Below are 18,941 nucleotides of genomic sequence, written 5' to 3'. Positions count from 1 at the left end.
CGAAATAATTTATTTCATTAATAAAAGACATCTTTTTGGATTTTCTATTACAAGGACTAAAAGTAGCGATGACTACAAAAGGAAAAATCTACAGACTCGAAATAAAGTAATAGACAATCTTGACAAAGACGAACAAGACTCGGAGAAAATAAAATACAGACTACTAAAGGAAATCAAAAATACATAAGAGCCTCCACTGGTACTCCGGAGGCTTGCGGGACATCAGCCGGTCTCCGCACGGGCCTGCGGGCAATATCTTCTTGAAGGCGGTCTAGGTCAACCATCACCTGTCGGACGAATGTCATTACAGAAGCAAAAAATATAGACTTGGTCATGTCTTCATAGTCATGGCATTTCATTACAACATAATCAACTATCTCTTTAATCCTCATTCTGATGACACCCTTTTCTTGAAGCAAACGTCCAATCTGCTGGGCCCGAGCCTCTAACACTTGTGTATCTATGTTGTTTTGGTCTTGTAACTGCTTCAGGCTTTCTTGTAATTGGTAAATCAGTGCATAGCAATGCTCTCTTTCTGTCTTGAAATCCTTTATTTTTCTTGACCATTTCATTTTCCAGGGCAACCGGCTTTTTCTGTAAAATTACTACTTCTTTGTCATATTTCTGCTTCAACTGGTGGGCTAATCTAGCGTGTTCTTCCGCACCTTTGGCCAGCTTTGCTTGAGCATTGAACGAGACCCTTTCGACCTTTGTCAAGTCAAAACCGTAATCATGCACTTTCCGCCTCAGGTTGGTTATAATTTTCTCATCTCTCTCACTTCTTACTGGTGTCTCGGCGGCTATTTTCATTCTCTGGATTTGGGCTAGAAGGGCTTCATTTTCCTTGGCCAACCTGTTCTTTTCCCCTTCATCTTCATCTGCCTGCAAACTACTATTAAATTTGATTTTTTGAATTTGTTTTTCTAGCTTGTTTATAGTAGTTCGGTATTCCTTTTCTTTAGCCAACCAAACCCATTGCTCTCATGCTCCATCGGTGAATTATTGGACATGGGGCCTTTTGGCGGGCTGTTCTAGCTCTTGACCGATCCAACTTCTTTTCCTGTACCACGTGGCGTAGTTGGATCCTACTTTACCTATGGACAAATCTTGTACTTGAGTTTGTGGTTCCAGGAACCTGCATTGGTGCCAAATCTGGCGAACCCTTTCTTCTGGAAACGTGACTTTCGGGCATATTTCAATAACCTGTGGACTCAAATCTTCGTCATAGGGGATTGTTTGGTATCTGCCCAACTGGTGTAGGACCCGATGTGGGGCATATGGCTGAATACTCCGAAGACCCATTAATAAAAGAAAGCACACTCCGGCGGACATGTAGATAACTTCGTCGACCGGGAGCCAACCGAAAGTCCACTCAATTCGATTTGCGTTTAAAGAACCCAAATACGTGAACCATGCCTCAGTACCTTCTGGCAACTCATGCCTCAGTCCGGTCAGTCTGTAGTTCATGTAACCTGGGCGATGACGAAGATGTTCTACCAACCACATTTGTAAAAGCAAGTTGCAACCCTCGAAAAACTTTGTCCCGGCTCGACAAGAGGTTAAAGCTCGGTAAATTTCTGCTAGAATCATTGGTATGATAGTGCCATTGGCCTTTTTGACCATAAAGTCAGCCAATCCTGTGATCCCCAATTCTATATGTCCGTCACTTCTTGGGCATATCAGAGTACCTAAAAATGCCACCACAAAGGCCAGACCCCTACGTGCTTCCCATTTGTCTTTATTCCCCTGATGATTCAAATCAGTGTCCGGAGCCTCAAATCCGTGGGGGTCTCCATACCGGCTGTATAAGAAACGAAATGTGCAGAATCCTCCGGCTAAATTTTTATCTTTAACCTGCCGGCTGATACTGAGGAGGTCCAAAAACTTATGAGGGGTTACAGTTCTTGGTGCTACTGGATATTGATGCCTTAACTTCCCTTCGAAACCAACATAACCTGCTACCTCCTCTAGTGTAGGGGTCAACTCGAAATCAGAGAAGTGGAAAACATTGTGTGTCGGGTCCCAAAACGGTATCAAAGCTTCGATTATATCAACCCTTGGTTTTAATTTCCAGAAGACCAGTGAGCCCACCTAAAGCCTTTGTCACAGAACGCTTGCAGACCTCCTCCAGGTCGTTCCACCACATATGGAGTCCTAGCGGAATCTCGTCTACGACTCGAAAAGGTATATTTTCAACAGTGCTCATCCTGCACATTTTAAAGGCGGCTGGTGAAAAACAAATGACTTTTTATATATGTTTTTATTTTATTTTTGACCCCAACAGAAAGATTCTTTTTTTGCAAAAGATAAAATTCAAACAACTCAAAGCCACCTTTGCAAACATGACCCTTCAACCCTTCAACCCTTCAAAAAGAATAATAAAAAAATAAAATAAAAAATTAAAAGCTGTGCTTGCTATGTGGCCAGAATTAAGGAAAGAGCCATAGGTGGCCATTTTTGGTTATTTTTGCAAAAACGGGGCCGGACCCGATGAGGGTTGCCTACGTATCTCACATCCGGTGAGAATCAAACCCGCATAGTTCGGTCAATTTTGATGCATAGAAAGATATGATTTGTTTTGAAAAGATTTTCCCCTTTTTTTGTGTTTGTTTTTTTTGAAACTTTTGCAGAATAACGGGATTTTTTTTTAATATCAGGATTATCGAAACCGGGCATTTTCTATTCTACCTCACTCTTTGGTTTTTCTCTTCCATTGTGTTTTTTTTTATTTTTTTTTTAATTCAAGAAGCCGGTCAACATACAAGCCAAGCAAATTAATGCACAAGTAGCACGTAAAGAATGCATCAGAATGGTCTTTTAATTTTTGGGTGCCCCTATCCTAGACGGACCCAACCCCTGTGTTGAGTCCCCAAAGTCGAATGCACATAATGCAAGCAAACGTACCTACTAGGGATCCGGCATGAGGCTGTGTTATTCTAAGTTTAAATCCTCGGTGTATTGTTCTAGACCTGGCTTACCCGAGCGGACAACTCGAGCCGAGGGTGGGCAGCGTACTGGGAATACAGAAGCTTCACCGGCTTTGTAACTTGTCCGAACCTCATTCTAAAATTAGGATATGACTCTAACAAAAAAGAAGCCACGCGAAGCGCACGCTCCCCAGAAGATTTAGAAGACTCAGAGAGAAGAAGGGTTTCGTAGCAGTTTATATACAGTTCACATAATATCAAACCGGTAAAAATCAGCATTTAGCATATTAGGCTCAAACACATAAAAATCAGATAATAAACAAAACCAAGTACCACAATTATTCTAAGCTCGAATTCTGAACCCTGAACTAGAGATTCTGGGTTCGTTCCCCAGCAGAGTCGCCAGAGCTGTCACACCTCCTTTTTCCCGCAGGGGGGAGGGGGGGATAGGGGAGTTTTTCCAATTAAAGTGACATTAATCGAAACGGGATTATTATTTATTTCAGAGTTGCCACTTGGAATAATTTATGGTGTCCCAAGTCACCGATGTATTTTAAATCCCAAATTGAGGAAATTAACTCTATTTTTATGGTCCGCGAACACAGAAGACCGGGTAAGGAATTCTGTTAACACGTGAGAAGGTGTGAGGCACTCCCAAGTTCCGTAGTTTTAGCACGGTCGCTTAACAATTAATACTTGGCCTAATTATCTGATTTATTATATATTTAAAGCCTATTGTGCATTTTTACTTTTTAACCGCTTTTAATTATTTATGAAATTATTTCTGGAACAAGTCACGATGTCGTGCACTTGTCATTTTGGCACATATCACAAACCGCGCCACATGAAATGCACCCGCGATTTACGACATGCTTATTTTTATTATTGTTTGAAGTTGTAGTCGAGTCACGCGAAACGCACACTCGAATTGGGGTTACGTATCATAACTATGCCACGGGAACCGTACCCATAGTCACGATAATTTTATTGCTCAATGCCTAAGGTAAGCTATAGGGTTTGAGTTAATTAAGTCTTGCTAAATTGGGGATCATTGGTAAGGTCCAGAGGTATGGAGCTTTGTGTTGCCCACTTCAAGATTCCACCTTATACTAAGCAAAATACCAAAATCTATACACCCGTAACCCAACCAAACATTAAGACTTTAATCACGTTCACAAAGATATGAATCAAAATAGGACAGGCTGCCAGATTGAATGCATAAAATCATGTTGTTTTTACTGTTACTTGTTACAAAATGATCACAAGAGGGTATTTTGAATTTTGAACCCCAAATCAACAATGACATAATTCCCAGCCTAAACATAGCAGAATAACACTAATGCAGGTCGGGGCACTACCAAATCCAATACATGTAAGATGACGGTTTTAATAGGCTTCTGCAAAGTCTAATTTTTAGAGAGTCAGCATTAGTGACATTATAATTCAGTTTTGGTTTGTAATTAATTACAACAAACTGAAATGCTAAAAGAAATTTCTCATCAACTACAAACAAATGCAACAATTAAACTTTCCTAGATTTGAAGTATAGAAATCGATATTTCTTAACTGCATTGCTTCATTTGCCAAATTAGTTTGCTGTTCAAGGTGTTAGAATCGCAGTTTTCTCACTACTTGGAACCAACTTCACATTAAAGCATGTTCAAGGAAAGACGACAGAATCATAAACTGAATTCAATATAAACTCATGTAATACTAACAAACAAGTCAAGTGAACTCAGAAATCAATAAACCAAATGATATATTCAGGACCCAAATCAGAAAATCTGAGTATATGAAATGGGGGGGGGGGGGTCTGTTCTCTATGGAGAAATTAGCCACTTAAGAGAGATAATCATACGACTCACCATACGATAGCTGATAACAATGAGCTAAACATGAAACATATTCAACGTGGTATTGAACAAGATCTGAGGTAACTCAGAAACTGAACTCAGTCGTATCCAAGCAAGTAGAATCAAAACAAAAATACAGCAAACTTTGGTGAGGAAACATAACAGGAAGAGGGATGAACCTTCATATAAAGAATAAAGTCATTTCTGGACATTAATGATGGCCATTTTACAGTAATAACCCATTCTAACTTGGTCGTTCTTCCCATTCCATTTCTGCCAGTGCTGTGGGTATTAATCCTTTACTATAGCCCATTAACCACTCTCACTATCCCAATATATCAAGCTGATAACGAAAAATCAGAGATCAAATACATTCATCCAAATTATGGACTAACATCTCACAGTAAATCATGGAGGCGGAGGAGATAAACAAGCATATAACTTAAATTACCCATTATGATATGCTAGTTCAGAAATAAACAACATAAACATGTCGATAAAAGAAATCAAAATCTACGGCATGACTGTTGAAAATAAACTCATCCATTCAAAGTTCAAAAATATTTAAGACACCATCATATACGCCAAGATATAGAAATAAGAGAAATTAAGTGAGTAATGCCAACATTCATGACACATAATTTGCAGAGCGGAAGAAGAACAGAGTTTAAAATGTGACCTCTTAAATGATAAGACGAATTACAATGAAGAAAATGAGGTCCAAACAAGGATTTCAGCAAAAAACCTCCTCGAGCAGCGGCGAACTCAACAACTTCTCAATCAAACTCCAGTTTTCAACCCAAAATCCAGATTGAAAAGAAGAGACGGAATATATATATATATATATATATATTCGAATTTTTAGACAGTAATTGAAATAAAATGGAACAAAAGAAAACTGAACATGTTTTTCTCTTTTTTTTTTGTTTTTTCTTGTTCTGAAACTAAACCATAAAATCAAAGTGAATATCAACCATCGAGAAGAAAAAGAACGCATTTTAGAACCCTAGCCTTCCTTTCCGATTTGTTTTCTCTGAAATTTTCGTTCCCAAAAAAAAAAATCTCTCCCTTTCAAGAAGTCACCTCCCTTTTTATACCCAAAACCGAAATTTTCATACCTTTTCTCCAAGTCATGCCCCAAAATTCCTTTTTTCCATCCGAAAAATCCGCAAAAATTCGATTTCCTTTCTTTGTGAACCAAATCGGACAAATGGAGGTCTAGGATCTTGAATCCCTCAGATCCTACGACCACCATTCATCCGAAATCGTTCTCAATACTAAGAGCGCGTGAAGCCTAAGGGAGAAAGGAATCTTTTCTGTCAGAGGTCGTTACAGGACGGGTGACGTGGAGGAGGGAGGGTGAAGGAATCACGTGCATGAGTTGGAGGGGAGTGAACTCGCTTGAGTTCAAGTGAGTTCGGCGGAGGAAGAGAAGGGGGGGGGGGAGGGGGGCCGCTTGTTGCTCTGGAATTAGGTTTAGGGTTCTGGGGGAGGGAACGTATAATGGGCCTTTTATATGGGGCGTGAGAGTGGACTGCGTCCGTTGGATGGGGATGGATTGAAGGGTCGAGATCAATTCAGCCAAAACGACGTCATTCACATTAGTCGCGAGACTGGACCGGGTGAGGGGGTTGGGCTTGGCGGATTTGGGGTGATTGTTTGGGCCAGAAATTGTTTTGGCCCAAATTCGAGACCAAAACAGAATTTTCTTTCTTTTCTTTTCTTTTTCTTGATTTTAAATCCTAATAAAATTAATTAAAACCTAACTTAAGTCCTAAATCAATCTAATTTGTAGAAATAAACCTAGTTATCTATTTTACCACAATTAATTAATTTAGACTAATGAAGGAAGAATTACTAATTTGCAATTTAAAGCTAAAATATAAAAATGACTCATATATATATTTTTTTGATTTTCGTTTAATAATGCAATTAACTCATGCAATTAAATCCTAAATGCAACTAGATCTAAAATGTTATGCACAAAATACTTTAGACATTTTGGGATTTTTCTTATGATTTTAGAATGTTAAATATGCAACTAAATGCAAGCCACTTTTAACCAAAATTCCTACAAATTCTATAAAAACTAAAAACTATTAAGAAAAAATCTATTTGTGAATTTCTATAAGAATATTTTAGTCGGGCAAAAATCACGTGCTCACAGGTAGCCCTTAGGCTTTGTAGTCGAGTGAGAATGATTTCTCGAACTCGAATTAAAGTAGCCATTGGTCTTTGTAGTCGACTGAGAATGATTTTTCGAACTTGAGTTAAGGTAGCCCTTAAGTTATGTATAATTCGTTCTCGTTGATTTTTTGGATGGCAGTCCCCGATTTATGGGGTAATTATTCGAGCTCCAGCCATGGTCGACCCTTAAGACTGTTTGCATAATAGATCGAGAATATGAAGTAGAAGAACCTTTCTGAGGTATGAGATATCGGTAAAGAAGAAATTTCTCTTTTATAAGTCATGCGTACATGTTTTGAGCCAGGGCTCGAGCAAATTATGTGAGCATGGTTCGTTTGACCATTTGGCCCTTACAAATTTTTCCTATCGAGACCCTGTTTCCATGAAGTAACGATCTTGCCCGAACTTGATATTCGGGGGCAATGCCCCCCCCAGTATTCGAGGTTGATTGTAAAGAGGCTTTAGATACTGTTGAATTGTTCTACGTTAGTACGATCAATGGTTGTCTCATTAAAAACTTCGCCTGAAAATCCATTTGGGAAAAAAACCGGTCTAAGGGAAAAAGAGTGCAACGCTCACTTTCAGACCTAAATGTTTCACGTTGAAGAATCCATCCTTGCTTCTGCTGTAACACCTGCAAGGGTTAGTTTCTAAATACATATGAACATGGGAGGGTCGTACCTTAGCAGTAGTATCGTTTTAAGTGCGATACGTTCAAATTTCTCTGTAGTTCTTTGCCGTTTATCATACCGAGCTTGTAGAATCCTTTTCTGACGATTTTGTGAACCTGATACGGTCCTTCCCTGTTTGCACCCAGTTTCCCTTCATTTGGATTTCGGGTATTGAGTGTGAGTTTTCTTAGCTCCAAGTCCCCGATGTTAAAACATCGAAGATTGGTTCTTCGATTGTAGTACCTTTCAATTCGCTATTTTTGGGCGGCCAATCGAACGAGAGCGGCTTCTCGTCTTTCGTCTAACAATTCTAGGCTCGTATTCACGGTCTCTTTATTTGACTCCGCTGTTGCATATCGAAACCTGATGCTACGCTCTCCGACCTCGACCGGGATAAGAGCTTCGGCGCCATAAACCAATGAGAATGGTGTTGCTCCGGTACTGGATTTCGATGTTGTGCGGTATGCCCATAGGACTTCGGGTAATATTTCTCTCCATTTTACTTTGGTTTCGGTCAATCTCTTCTTAAGATTTTGGATGATGGTTTTGTTGGTTGATTCGGCTTGTCCGTTCCCGCTGGGATGATAAGGTGTTGACAGGATCCTTTTGATCTTGTGGTCCTCGAGAAATTTAGTTACTTTGCTGCCGATGAATTGTTTTCAATTATCACATACAATCTCAGATGGCATCCCGAATCGACATATGATGTGGTCCCAAATGAAGTCTATTACTTCCTTTTCCCTGACTTTCTCGAAAGCATGTGCTTCAACCCATTTAGAGAAATAATCAGTCATAAACAAAATAAACTGAGCTTTACCTGGGGCCGATGGGAGGGGGCCAATGATGTCCATTCCCCATTTCATAAAAGGCTATGTAGATTGGACCGAGTAGAGTAGTTCCCCGGGTTTATAAATCATGGGTGCATGCCTTTGGCATTTGTCGCATTTTCAAACGAACTCCCTTGCATCCTTGTCCATATAGGTTAAATAATATCATGCTCTGATTAATTTGTGGAACAGCGAATCGGCACCAGAATGATTTCCACAAGTGTCCTCGTCAATTTCACGTAGGATGTAATCGGTATCTCCCAGTCCCAAACATATTGCCAATGGTCCATCGAATGTCCTCCTAAATAGAGTTCCATCTTCGGACAAGGTGAACCGTGATGCCTTTGTGCGCAGAGCTCTCGATTCCTTTGGGTCTGATGGAAGCATCCCGTTCTTGAAGTACTCTATGTATTTGTTTCTCTAATCCCAGGTTAAACTTGTGGAGTTTATCTCGGCATGACCTTCTTCGATTACCGATCTCATGAGGTGTACGACAGTTCCCGAGTTGAGTTCGTCATCTTCGACCGATGAACCTAAGTTTGCAAGGGCGTCGGCCTCGCTGTTTTGTTCTCGGGATACATGTTGCAAGGTCCATTCCATAAATCAATGTAGAGTCACTAGTAGTTTATCCAAGTACCTTTCCATTCAATCTTCTCGGACTTCAAAAGTCCCATTGACTTGGTTAACCACGAATAGGGAATCACACTTAGCCTCTACGACTTCTGCTCCCAAGCTTCTAGCTAGTTCGAGACCTACAATCATGGCTTCATACTCGGCCTCATTGTTGGTTAATTTTGTAGTTCTAATAGATTGTCTAACTACATTACCTGTTGGTGATTTTATATGATGCCTAGTCCGGACCCCTTCGCGTTCGAGGCACCGTCCGTAAAGAGGGTCCAGACTCCCGAAGAGGTACCCGTATTTATTAGTAGTTCTTTTTCGATGTCGAGTATGAAGGTCGGTGTAAAGTCAACTACGGAGTCTGCCAAGATTTGAGATTTGATGGCGGTATAGGGTCGATACTCAATATCGTACCCACTGATTTCTATTGCCCATTTGGCCAATCGACCCGAAAGCTCGGGTTTGTGAAAAATATTTCGAAGAGGATAAGTTGTTACAACACATATCAGATGACACTGGAAGTATGATTTTAGTTTCCTAGAGGCGCTTATTAAAGAAAGCGCTAATTTTTCTAAGTGTGGATATCTAGGTTCTGCCTCGCCTAAGGTCCGACTGATATAAAAAATAGGGAATTGCATACCTCGTTATTCTCGAACTAGGAATCCACATACCGCTATCTCCGAGATAGACAAGTACAGGTAAAGCTGTTCATCCATTTTCGGGGTATGAAGCAGCAGCGAGCTTGATAAATACCGCTTTAGTTCCTTCAAATCCTGCTGGCATTCCGGAGTCCATGCAAAGTTGCTCTTCTTCTTAAGTAGTGAGAATAATTGGTGGCTTATATCTGAGGATCTCGAAATGAATCTTTCTAGGGCGGCTATCCGTCCAGTTAGCCTCTGCACGGCCTTCACATTATCCAATATCGTGATATCCCCGATAGCTTTGATTTTATCGGGGTTGATCTCGATTCCCCGATTGGACACCATGACACCAAGAAACTTACCCGAGTCAACTCCGAATGCATATTTTTTGGGGTTGAGCTTCATATTGTACTCCCTCAGTATATCAATAGTTTCCTGCAAATGCTTTAAATGAACATCTGCTCGCACGGACTTAACTAGCATGTCATAAATATAAACTTTTATTGATTTTCCTATTTGTTTTTCAAGCATTCGGATTACTAGGCATTGATAAGTTGCACCATCATTTTTCAGTCCTAATGGCATTATGTTATAATAGTAGGTACCGTACTTATTGATAAACAAGGTATTTTCCTGGTCCTCTGGGTTCATTTGTATCTGGTTTTACTCGGAGTAGGCATCGATAAAATTGAGAGTCTCGTGGCCGGCCGTGGCATCGATCATACGATCAATATTAGGGAATGGGAAAGAATCCTGAGGACATGCTTTGTTTAGGTCTTTATAATTTATACACATTCTAAATTTACTTCCTTTCTTAGGGATTACCACCACGTTTGCTAGCCATTCGGGGTATTTTACTTCTCGAATTAATCCTATTTTAAGAAGTTTGGTTACCTCGTCCATGATGAAGGCATGTTTGACCTCGGATTTGGGCCTTCTTTTTTACTTCACCGGATGGAATTTCGGATCCAAGCTTAGTCTATGAGTGGTTATTTCAGGTAGGATCCCTGTCATGTCAAGATGGGACTAAGAGAAAAAGTTCATGTTAGCTATAAGAAATTGAATAAGCTTTTTCCTAAGCTTGGGATTTAACCCCGTACCGAGCTATACCTTTCGTTCGGGCAGATTTTCGATTAGCGTGATTTGCTCCAGTTCTTCGAACGTTGATTTAGTAGCATCGGAATCATCGGGGACCATAAAGGATCGAGGGATCCCATAATCATCATCTACGTCAGTCCTTTGATTCTTTTATTGGGTGGAGGCTGAGGTTTGTGATTGCTATTTGGTGTCCCGTTTCTCCTTCGAACTTGATCCATATGTCGATGATAGTGATGATATATGAATCACTTCATCGACGGCAAATATTTCCTTTTCAGCCGGTTTCTCCCCGTAGACCGTTTTGATTCCCTCTAGTGTTGGGAATTTTAGAACTCGGTGAAGGGTCGAGGGTACAGCTCTCATGTTGTGGATTCCCGACCTCCCAAACAGGGCGTTATATCTCATGTCGCTATCGATCACGTGGAAATTCATTTCCTGGATGGCCCCGACTACAATTACTGGCAAACGTATTTCGCCATTAGTAGTTTCACACGCCATATTGAATCCGTTTAGTACTAGGGTTGTGGGTACCACCTGGTCCCATAGACCGAACTACCTGGATCAATTAACATACGTTTAACTTGAATTTTATTCATAAGTACATATATTACTAGTGCTTCGTTATGGGACTGCATGATTTCTTCCATGTCTTCGTCACTAAAGGACAAGGTTTCTTTAGGTATGTAATCCTAAGTTCGAGATCGCTTCTCTCTTATAATCGACATCTTAGTGCATTTAAGCACCGGCCCCCGAGGAACATCGATCCCTACGATGATCATGTGGATGATGTGTTGTGGCTCTTCTTATTCGTTTTATCTGTTGAACACTTTGTTTTTGAAATGGTTCTTGGCCCGGTCGCTTAAAAACTCTCGAAGGTGCCCTTCATTGAATAACCGGGCTACCTCCTCTCTCAACTGCCTGCAATCTTTTGTTCTGTGGCCATTGGTGCCATGATACTTTCACATTTTATTGGGATTTCTCTGGGCTGGATCGGACTGCAGAGGTCGAGGCCATTTAGTATCTTTGATGCGTCCGATAGCCGATACGATGGCTGATGCATCAATGTTGAAGTTATATTCGGATAACCGTGGTGCTTCCTTAGGTCCGGTATGCCTATCGAACCCACTCTTGTTCATCAGTCCTCGAGACCCTTGGCCTTGATCACTTCTCCTTTCACCTCGTACGGGGTTACGTTCCAGTTCGCTACCCCTACGATCTTCATTATACGGCCGGTATCGATCCCTATTCAACCTTGGTTCGCAGTCGGTGTCCCTTTTAATAACGAACCCAGAACCCAACTGCTTGTCTTCGATACTAATCTTTGATTGATATCGATTGTGTACGTTGGCCCAGGTAATAGTCGGGTACTCGATCAAGTTCTACTTCAACCGTCTTGAAGCCATCGATCTTCGTTCGTTTTGTCCTTGGGTGAAATCTTGAATGACACAATCGTTTGTGACCCGTGGTAGATCCATTCGTTCTATTTGAAAATGAGATACGAACTCTCTTAGAATCTCTTTATCTTTTTGCCTTACCTTGAAAAGGTCCGACTTCCTGGTTTCGACCTTTATGGCTCTGGCATGTGCTTTTACGAAAGAATCTACAGGCATAGCAAACAAATCGATAGAGTTAAGCGGTAAATTATGATACCATGTCATCGCTCCTTTTGACAGGGTTTCACCAAACTTCTTTAATAATACGGATTCGATCTCGTCATCTTCTAGATCGTTCCCTTCGATGGCACATGTGTAAGAGGTGACATATTCGTTGGGGTCGGTCATTCCATTATATTTAGGAATTTCGGGCATGCGGAACTTCTTGGCAATCTGTTTTGGAGCCGCACTTAGGGGTAAAGGCTTTTGTACGAATTGTTTGGAATCCAAGCCCTTTAATATTAGTGGTGGTGCCTCCGCGATCTGATCAACCCTGGATTTATAAGTTTTCACCATTTTGTCGTTTGCTTCAATCCTCCTTTCTCCTGACTCTATTCGTTTTGTCACTTCCTCGAGCATTTTTATAATTTTGGGATTAGTCCCTGATTCTTGTTCATTTGTCCTTACTATAGTTGGCCCCGTTTTGTGGGTGACTTCTTGGGGTGGACCGGGCTCGAGCCTATACGTTGTCTGGGTTTGGCTCTGCAACTGAGCTATCGCTACCTGTTGAGCTTGCATCATTTCAAAAATCATACGCAGGCTGATCCTGTCTTCTCCAGCATTTTGGGCATTTCGAACTGCAGATTGAGCTCTACCATGAATGTTGTTTTCGGGGTCGGAACGTTGGTTCGCCTCAATGTCCACCTGTGAATTAACGTCAATTGGATCTACGACTCGAGTTCCAACTGGGTCGATGAGGGACCTTTCATCCCCGGGCGTCAATTTGTTGTTCTCCTCTTGAAGTCCAGCTTCGTTATCGATAGGTAGGGCCATTAATTAATAGTTCGTTGTTTTTAACTTGAAATCAAAGACACTTCCAAGAGCAAGTGTAAAATAGTGTGTTTCACAGAGATTCAAACCAAATAACCACTATTATCCTTAGCCCCACGGTGGGCGCCAAACTGTTTACCCGAAACACGGATAGAGTTAAATTTATACATAGTTCTAAGGATACGTGTTATAAATTAGTACAAATCGGGAAAGATACATAAATGTGTATTGAAATTAATTATAAAAGAAATGAATGCAAAACCAAGTTTAATAAATTTTTAAATACAAATATACGACTTAAACTAAAGTATAAGTAACCTTCTTACTCCGTCCTTGATGCTGGTAATTAACTTGATATCATACTATTAATATATGTTCATAGTTTATGATCAAATCTAAAGGGGCAGATTGAGAGTATTTTGAAATCACTGCTGCAAAGAGGTAATTGGTTCAATAGTAGTACGTTGCGCTCAATGACATAAATATCTTGGAGAAAATCTTTAAACTCGTCTTTTTGCCTACCGATAAATCGTCCAATATATAATATTCCACCCCTTTAAAAAAATGACATAATTTTATTATTAGTCCATTCAAGAGAGAGTGATACATTTTTAAGTCTTGAACTTTCTATTTTAATTTACTTTTAATGACAAGTTCTTATAATTATAAAAATGTTATGGCTGATTTAAAATTACAAATTTCAAAAATTTTATATTCATGTAAACGACATAATGTATTTAAGACTATAAGTTTAAAAAAATATATTTATTTTTTAAATTAGTTCAATTAAACTATATCATATAATATTGAATAGGTGAAACTACGTAACTTTGGTGAAAGTGTGACAACAAATATTAATGTTGCATGAATCGTCAAACTAACTGAGACCAAACTTAAGTACTTGTAATTAGGGGTGTACAAACCGAACCGAAAAATCACACCAAACCGAAAAGTCAAACCAAATCGATTAAAAAATCCGACTAGGTTTGGTCTGATTCGGTTTGGTATTGAGTAAAAAAATTTGAACCAAACCGACATATAAATATATAATTTTTGTATATACTTTGAAATCTTCAAGTGAGACCTTCATACCCCCATCATTATCTTCAAATCTTCATCCTCATCTTCAAAACATCATATTTTCTAAAATTCGATGGAAAAAACTTCCAAATCCATGCCTCAACAGACTGTCCCTTCAACTTCCAACCCGGCCACGGATGCCGAGGTGGCCATTCCTGCTAAGTCTCTTTCCCTTTTACAGGTTTGTCCAAGACCACTGAGCTTCGGCAATTGGATGAGGATGAGGCCCCGTCCTCGCTTACTAAACCCTCCGCTTCAGGACAGACAGGAGCTTCTGCACAGGATGAGAAGAATAAGAAAAAGAAAAAATCCTTTGGTTGCCCGGACGCCGAGGTCAAAAATAAACGGGTAACTGTCCGGGTCTGAAAAAGAAATAATAAGAGTACCAAATTCAGGGTGTCGGACCCCGATTCCCTCTTCCGGCTCAGGGATTACCCTGTGGACAACGATCTGGAATTTATTGCTCATAGGTCCACCATTGACAAAGAAGAACAGGCGGCAACCAGAGAAGGTGGCAGAGAGGCCGATCCCCCTCTAGCTCGGGAGACAGAAGGAGAAGGTACTCTTTTATCGCTCGTGGGAACATGTCGATCTGGTCGAGAAGGTAAAGATCTTTGAGGTTAAAAATGAGAGGATACATGTGATGAATAATGACGCAACCTCGCAGGTCCAAGAGAAGATAGACTTGATTGACCAGCTTCGGGCCGAGATGGATGAGGTCAAGACTACAGCAGAGGCACTGAGGGGCAGGATGGTCCTGCTGGCTTCGGAAAAGGTGGCTATAAAAGAGGAGTTAGTATCGGTCAAGGAACAACTTCGTATGGAAAAGGACAAGGCTGACAAGTTGTCTCGGTTAAACGATGAACTTCGGGCACAACTGGGTTCAACCGTCTCTGAACGGGACGACCTCGATTGGGAAAACACTACGCCGAAGTCCAAGTTAGAGGCAACCTCGATTGTTTTCTTCGACGTTGAAGAAATGCTGGCCTAGTATAAAGTCAATGTGGAGATAGTCGAGGCCCGTTTAAGGACAAAGACCGAATATGTAAATCAGTTGTCTCGGAAGGAGACCCTCGAAGAGGTTCATGCCCGGGGATTCTACTTGTCGGCTGAGAGTGAACAAGCCAAGAGGCTTGAGGTTGAGGCAAAAGAACATTATGAGCCTGAATGTCCTAAAAGATCAGAAGGTTTTGAAGGTTCTGGTGCCGAGTCAATCCCCGATAAAGATCAGGCGGAGATGCCTTAGCTCTTTTTTGTTCCCTTTTTGTAAATTTTCTTTCTTGTTTATTTTGAGGGCGTATTATCGTGCCTTTGTAAATATTTTTTGAGATATACACAAAAATTTCCCTTTGGAAACACAGTGTTTTTACTTTCCAGCGTCTAGTTTCAGTTTTTTATTTATGAATCATCCACAATGCCTTAACATATAATCAAACGTAATCTGGAGCATCCATTCTCCGGAAGCCCGAATGGGCCCCAGATTCAATGGTAACTCTAGATTGCTCGCGGCTTCGAACTTTTGTGATGTATTTGAAGGCCTTTAAGACACTTAAGTGTTTCAGTCATATGCAATGATGTTTTACCGAGGGTAACCCTTTAATAAGTTTTAATTATACGTAAGGCCTCACTTTCTAACTACGGACTTCGGAAGTCTCCGAGATGTTTTAGGGCGGCCGTAGCCATTCATGTTCGGGCCCTGCCTAATAGGCTCGGTACCTCCAGGATTTAATATCCCGGGCCATCCGATTTTTTATCGGATGATAGTCTCCGAGTAGGGGCAGCCCATGGGCTTTATGATTTAGGATCCGTTGTGAAACATCAACGAGGTGAAATGCGTTGTAATAAAGTATAAAGAAAGAAAAGATTTATTTCATAGTTTTATATGTATAGTACTGTAACGACCCGACTTGTCGTTTTAAGAATTAACGCCTCGTTCAGCAACTTAAGGTTTCGATCAACTTCGTAATGTGCATAATGACTTGTGTGTATGGTCGAGTTTGGTTTTCGGATGATACATGATTAAATTGAAAGAACAATTCTCATTTTTTTGAAGTTTAAGTGAAAAGAGTTGACCGAAATTTGACTTTTGAGCAAATGACTTTGCAATGTGATTTTGATGATGTCAATGGCTTTGTATAGTAATTTTGGACTTAGGTCGTATGTACAGATTTGGATTTGGAAGTCCGTAGGGCAATTTGACGCATTTTTGCCGAAAGTTGGAAAATGGAAGAATTTTAGAAAGTTTGATCGGGAATTGACATTATTTATATCGGGGTCGAAATTCGATTCCGGAAATTGGAACAGGTCCATTATGTCATTTATGACTTGTGTGCAAAAATTTGAAGTCAATTGGACTTGATTTGATAGGTTTCAGCATCGAATGTAGAAGTTGGAATTCGATAGTTTCATTTAAGCTTGAATTTCGGGTGTGATTCGTATTTTTAGTGTTGTTTGGTGTGATTTGAGGCATATACTAAGTTCGTATGATGTTTTAGGACTTGTTGGTATATTTGGTTGAGCTTCCGAGGGCGTCAGGTGGATTTCGGATGGTTAACGAAATTTAATTTGAATTTTTCTATGATGTTTCGACATATTTCTTCAAGAATAAATGTTATAACATTAATATAATGAGCTCTAAATTCAATTTTTATTGAAGCATTAGATCCATATTGAAATTTCGGAGCCATAGAAAAAACAATCATCAAATTCGGATATCATACGAGAGAGTTATGCCCATTTCCGTATCAGGAAAGATTTTCGGTTGCCGCCAGCCCCCAGGGTAGCTTAGGGCACTAGCTATGGCACTGGGAATTATTGGAGTTCTGGAAACTGTACCACAGGCAGCGCCCCATGCTCCTTGTGTAGCTCGAAACAACTAAGGCTCTATAATCGGTGTTTTTTCCATTTTGGACAAAAATAAGAGTTGGGGAGCTCGGTTTGAAAGTGTTCTTGACTCCCGTGTGATTATATTTCATGAATCTATGGTTATATTCATCGTTTAATTCGAGTTTTGATGGAAGATATTGAAATTTTTGTAAAATCTTTCAAAAACGAAAATTTTAGATTTGGAGGTCGATTCGTTATCGGAAGTTGATAAAATTGGTATGGTTGAACCCGTATTGGAATAGGTCTTCAGATTTCGTGAAAATTCTATAGGGTTCCGAGAGGTGAGCCCCACGTTGACTTTGGTTGACTTTTTAATGTGAAATTTTCAGTCGACGTTTTATTATCCGAAATTATTTTTGATAAATTTTAATGAAGTTATACAATCAATTTGGATAGATTTGAGTTGTCCGGAGGTCAATTCAAGCAAGAAGGCTATTTTGGAATATCGGCCTAACTACAAAAAGGTAAGTATCTTGTCTAACCTTGAGTGGGAAAAATCTCCCTTAGGCATTGAGTCTTATGTGAAAATTGTGTGATTGTAAACCATGTACGTGAGGTGACGAGTACGTACTTGGTTTATATGTGCAAATTATATCGGTTTAAATTCGTAGACACCCTTATGTATTAAATTGGAAAATTACTGGAACATAGTAAATTGTCATGCCTCGTTCCTTGTTTGTCGAGTTTGTATTTTATATGATAATTTGGAGTGATTGCCACTTAGATTTTATGTGAATTTCGTGTATTTGTTGATTCGATATTTCTTGGAATTATTTTCATTATGGATTTTCCATCTACAAATAATTAATTAAATAAGCTTAAAAAGAGGCGTTAATATATTTATCAAAAATTTGGTTTAAAGAAGGTGTTGTCCTATGCTGAGTTACTTTTCTATCTCCGTTGTTGTTTTGAGGTTTTATATACGTTGTGTGGAGCTTGGACTATTTGCTTTGAAATTAATTGATTTTTTGTTTTATCTTTGGAGTTGGTTATGGCCGGTGGGCAAATTGTGATATGAATTGTTGTATTGTGTTGTCTTTTAAATACTTTCCCTTATGTTATTTATGCTTCCTACCTTGCTTGTTAATGATATACATGTGCTTGGTAAGGAAGAGTGTAAAGCACGAAGGGTGATGCCATGGCATTTGAAAGTGTAAAGCACGAAGGGTGATGCCGTGCCATTTGAGAGTGCATTTGAAAGTGTAAAGCACGAAGGGTGACGCCGTGCCATTTGAGAGTGTAAAGCACGAAGGGTGATGTCGTGCCATTTGAGAGTGTAAAGCACGAAGGGTGATGTCGTTCCATTTCAATTATATTAGCATGTTAGGATGTGAATAAAAGCACGAAGGGTGATGCCGTGGTATTATTTTTATATTATCATATGTTCATGGCACGAAGGGTGTTTCCATGCAGGCGAGGATAAGAGACATACATTATATTATGATATCTTTTCGTTATGTATGCATTCATGCCTTTATTGTCACTACCCCGAATTCCCTTCATAGGATGTCGTGATAGCACATAGTCTCTAAGACTAGGTAAGCCTATCAATGAGTAATAACAATAGAAATCTGAAATAAATAAATCTACAAATTTACATAATTACAACTCCCAAAACCCGGTAGAAATAAGTCACAATCTTCTAAGGATTTATCCTTAATATCTCTATATATCAGAGTCTAAAGAAAATAAGGAAGAAACATAATAAGGATAGAAGGAGACTCCGG

General features: G+C 39.8%; 1 protein-coding gene across 1 annotated transcript; it reads right to left on the bottom strand.

The window, feature by feature from the left end:
• Nucleotides 1-381: 381 nt before the first annotated feature.
• LOC138897832 (uncharacterized) lies at nt 382-13,251 on the bottom strand. Its single transcript, XM_070183850.1, has 3 exons — nt 12,669-13,251; nt 12,361-12,425; nt 382-882 (listed from the first exon to the last, which is right to left on the bottom strand). The coding sequence occupies exons 1-3, from the start codon at nt 13,249-13,251 to the stop codon at nt 382-384; spliced, it is 1,149 nt and encodes a 382-aa protein (XP_070039951.1).
• Between the last annotated feature and the right edge of the window lie 5,690 nt (nt 13,252-18,941).

The sequence above is a fragment of the Nicotiana tomentosiformis genome, chromosome 8 (assembly GCF_000390325.3).
Source record: "Nicotiana tomentosiformis chromosome 8, ASM39032v3, whole genome shotgun sequence".
Lineage (NCBI taxonomy): Eukaryota > Viridiplantae > Streptophyta > Magnoliopsida > Solanales > Solanaceae > Nicotiana > Nicotiana tomentosiformis.
Note: the sequence above shows the minus strand (reverse complement) of the source record. Positions and strands in the feature narration are given on the sequence as shown.

What these genes read in the sequence shown, in the direction of transcription:
- LOC138897832 (XM_070183850.1), bottom strand. Translation starts at nt 13,251, where the DNA reads ATGGCCCTACCTATCGATAACGAAGCTGGACTTCAAGAGGAGAACAAC. An exon ending in ACAAAAGCCTTTACCCCTAA is followed by an intron (nt 12,426 to 12,668) that starts GTGCGGCTCCAA and finishes CTATGCCTGTAG; the next exon opens with ATTCTTTCGTAAAAGCACAT. An exon ending in GGAAGTCGGACCTTTTCAAG is followed by an intron (nt 883 to 12,360) that starts GTAAGGCAAAAA and finishes AGTAGTTTGCAG; the next exon opens with GCAGATGAAGATGAAGGGGA.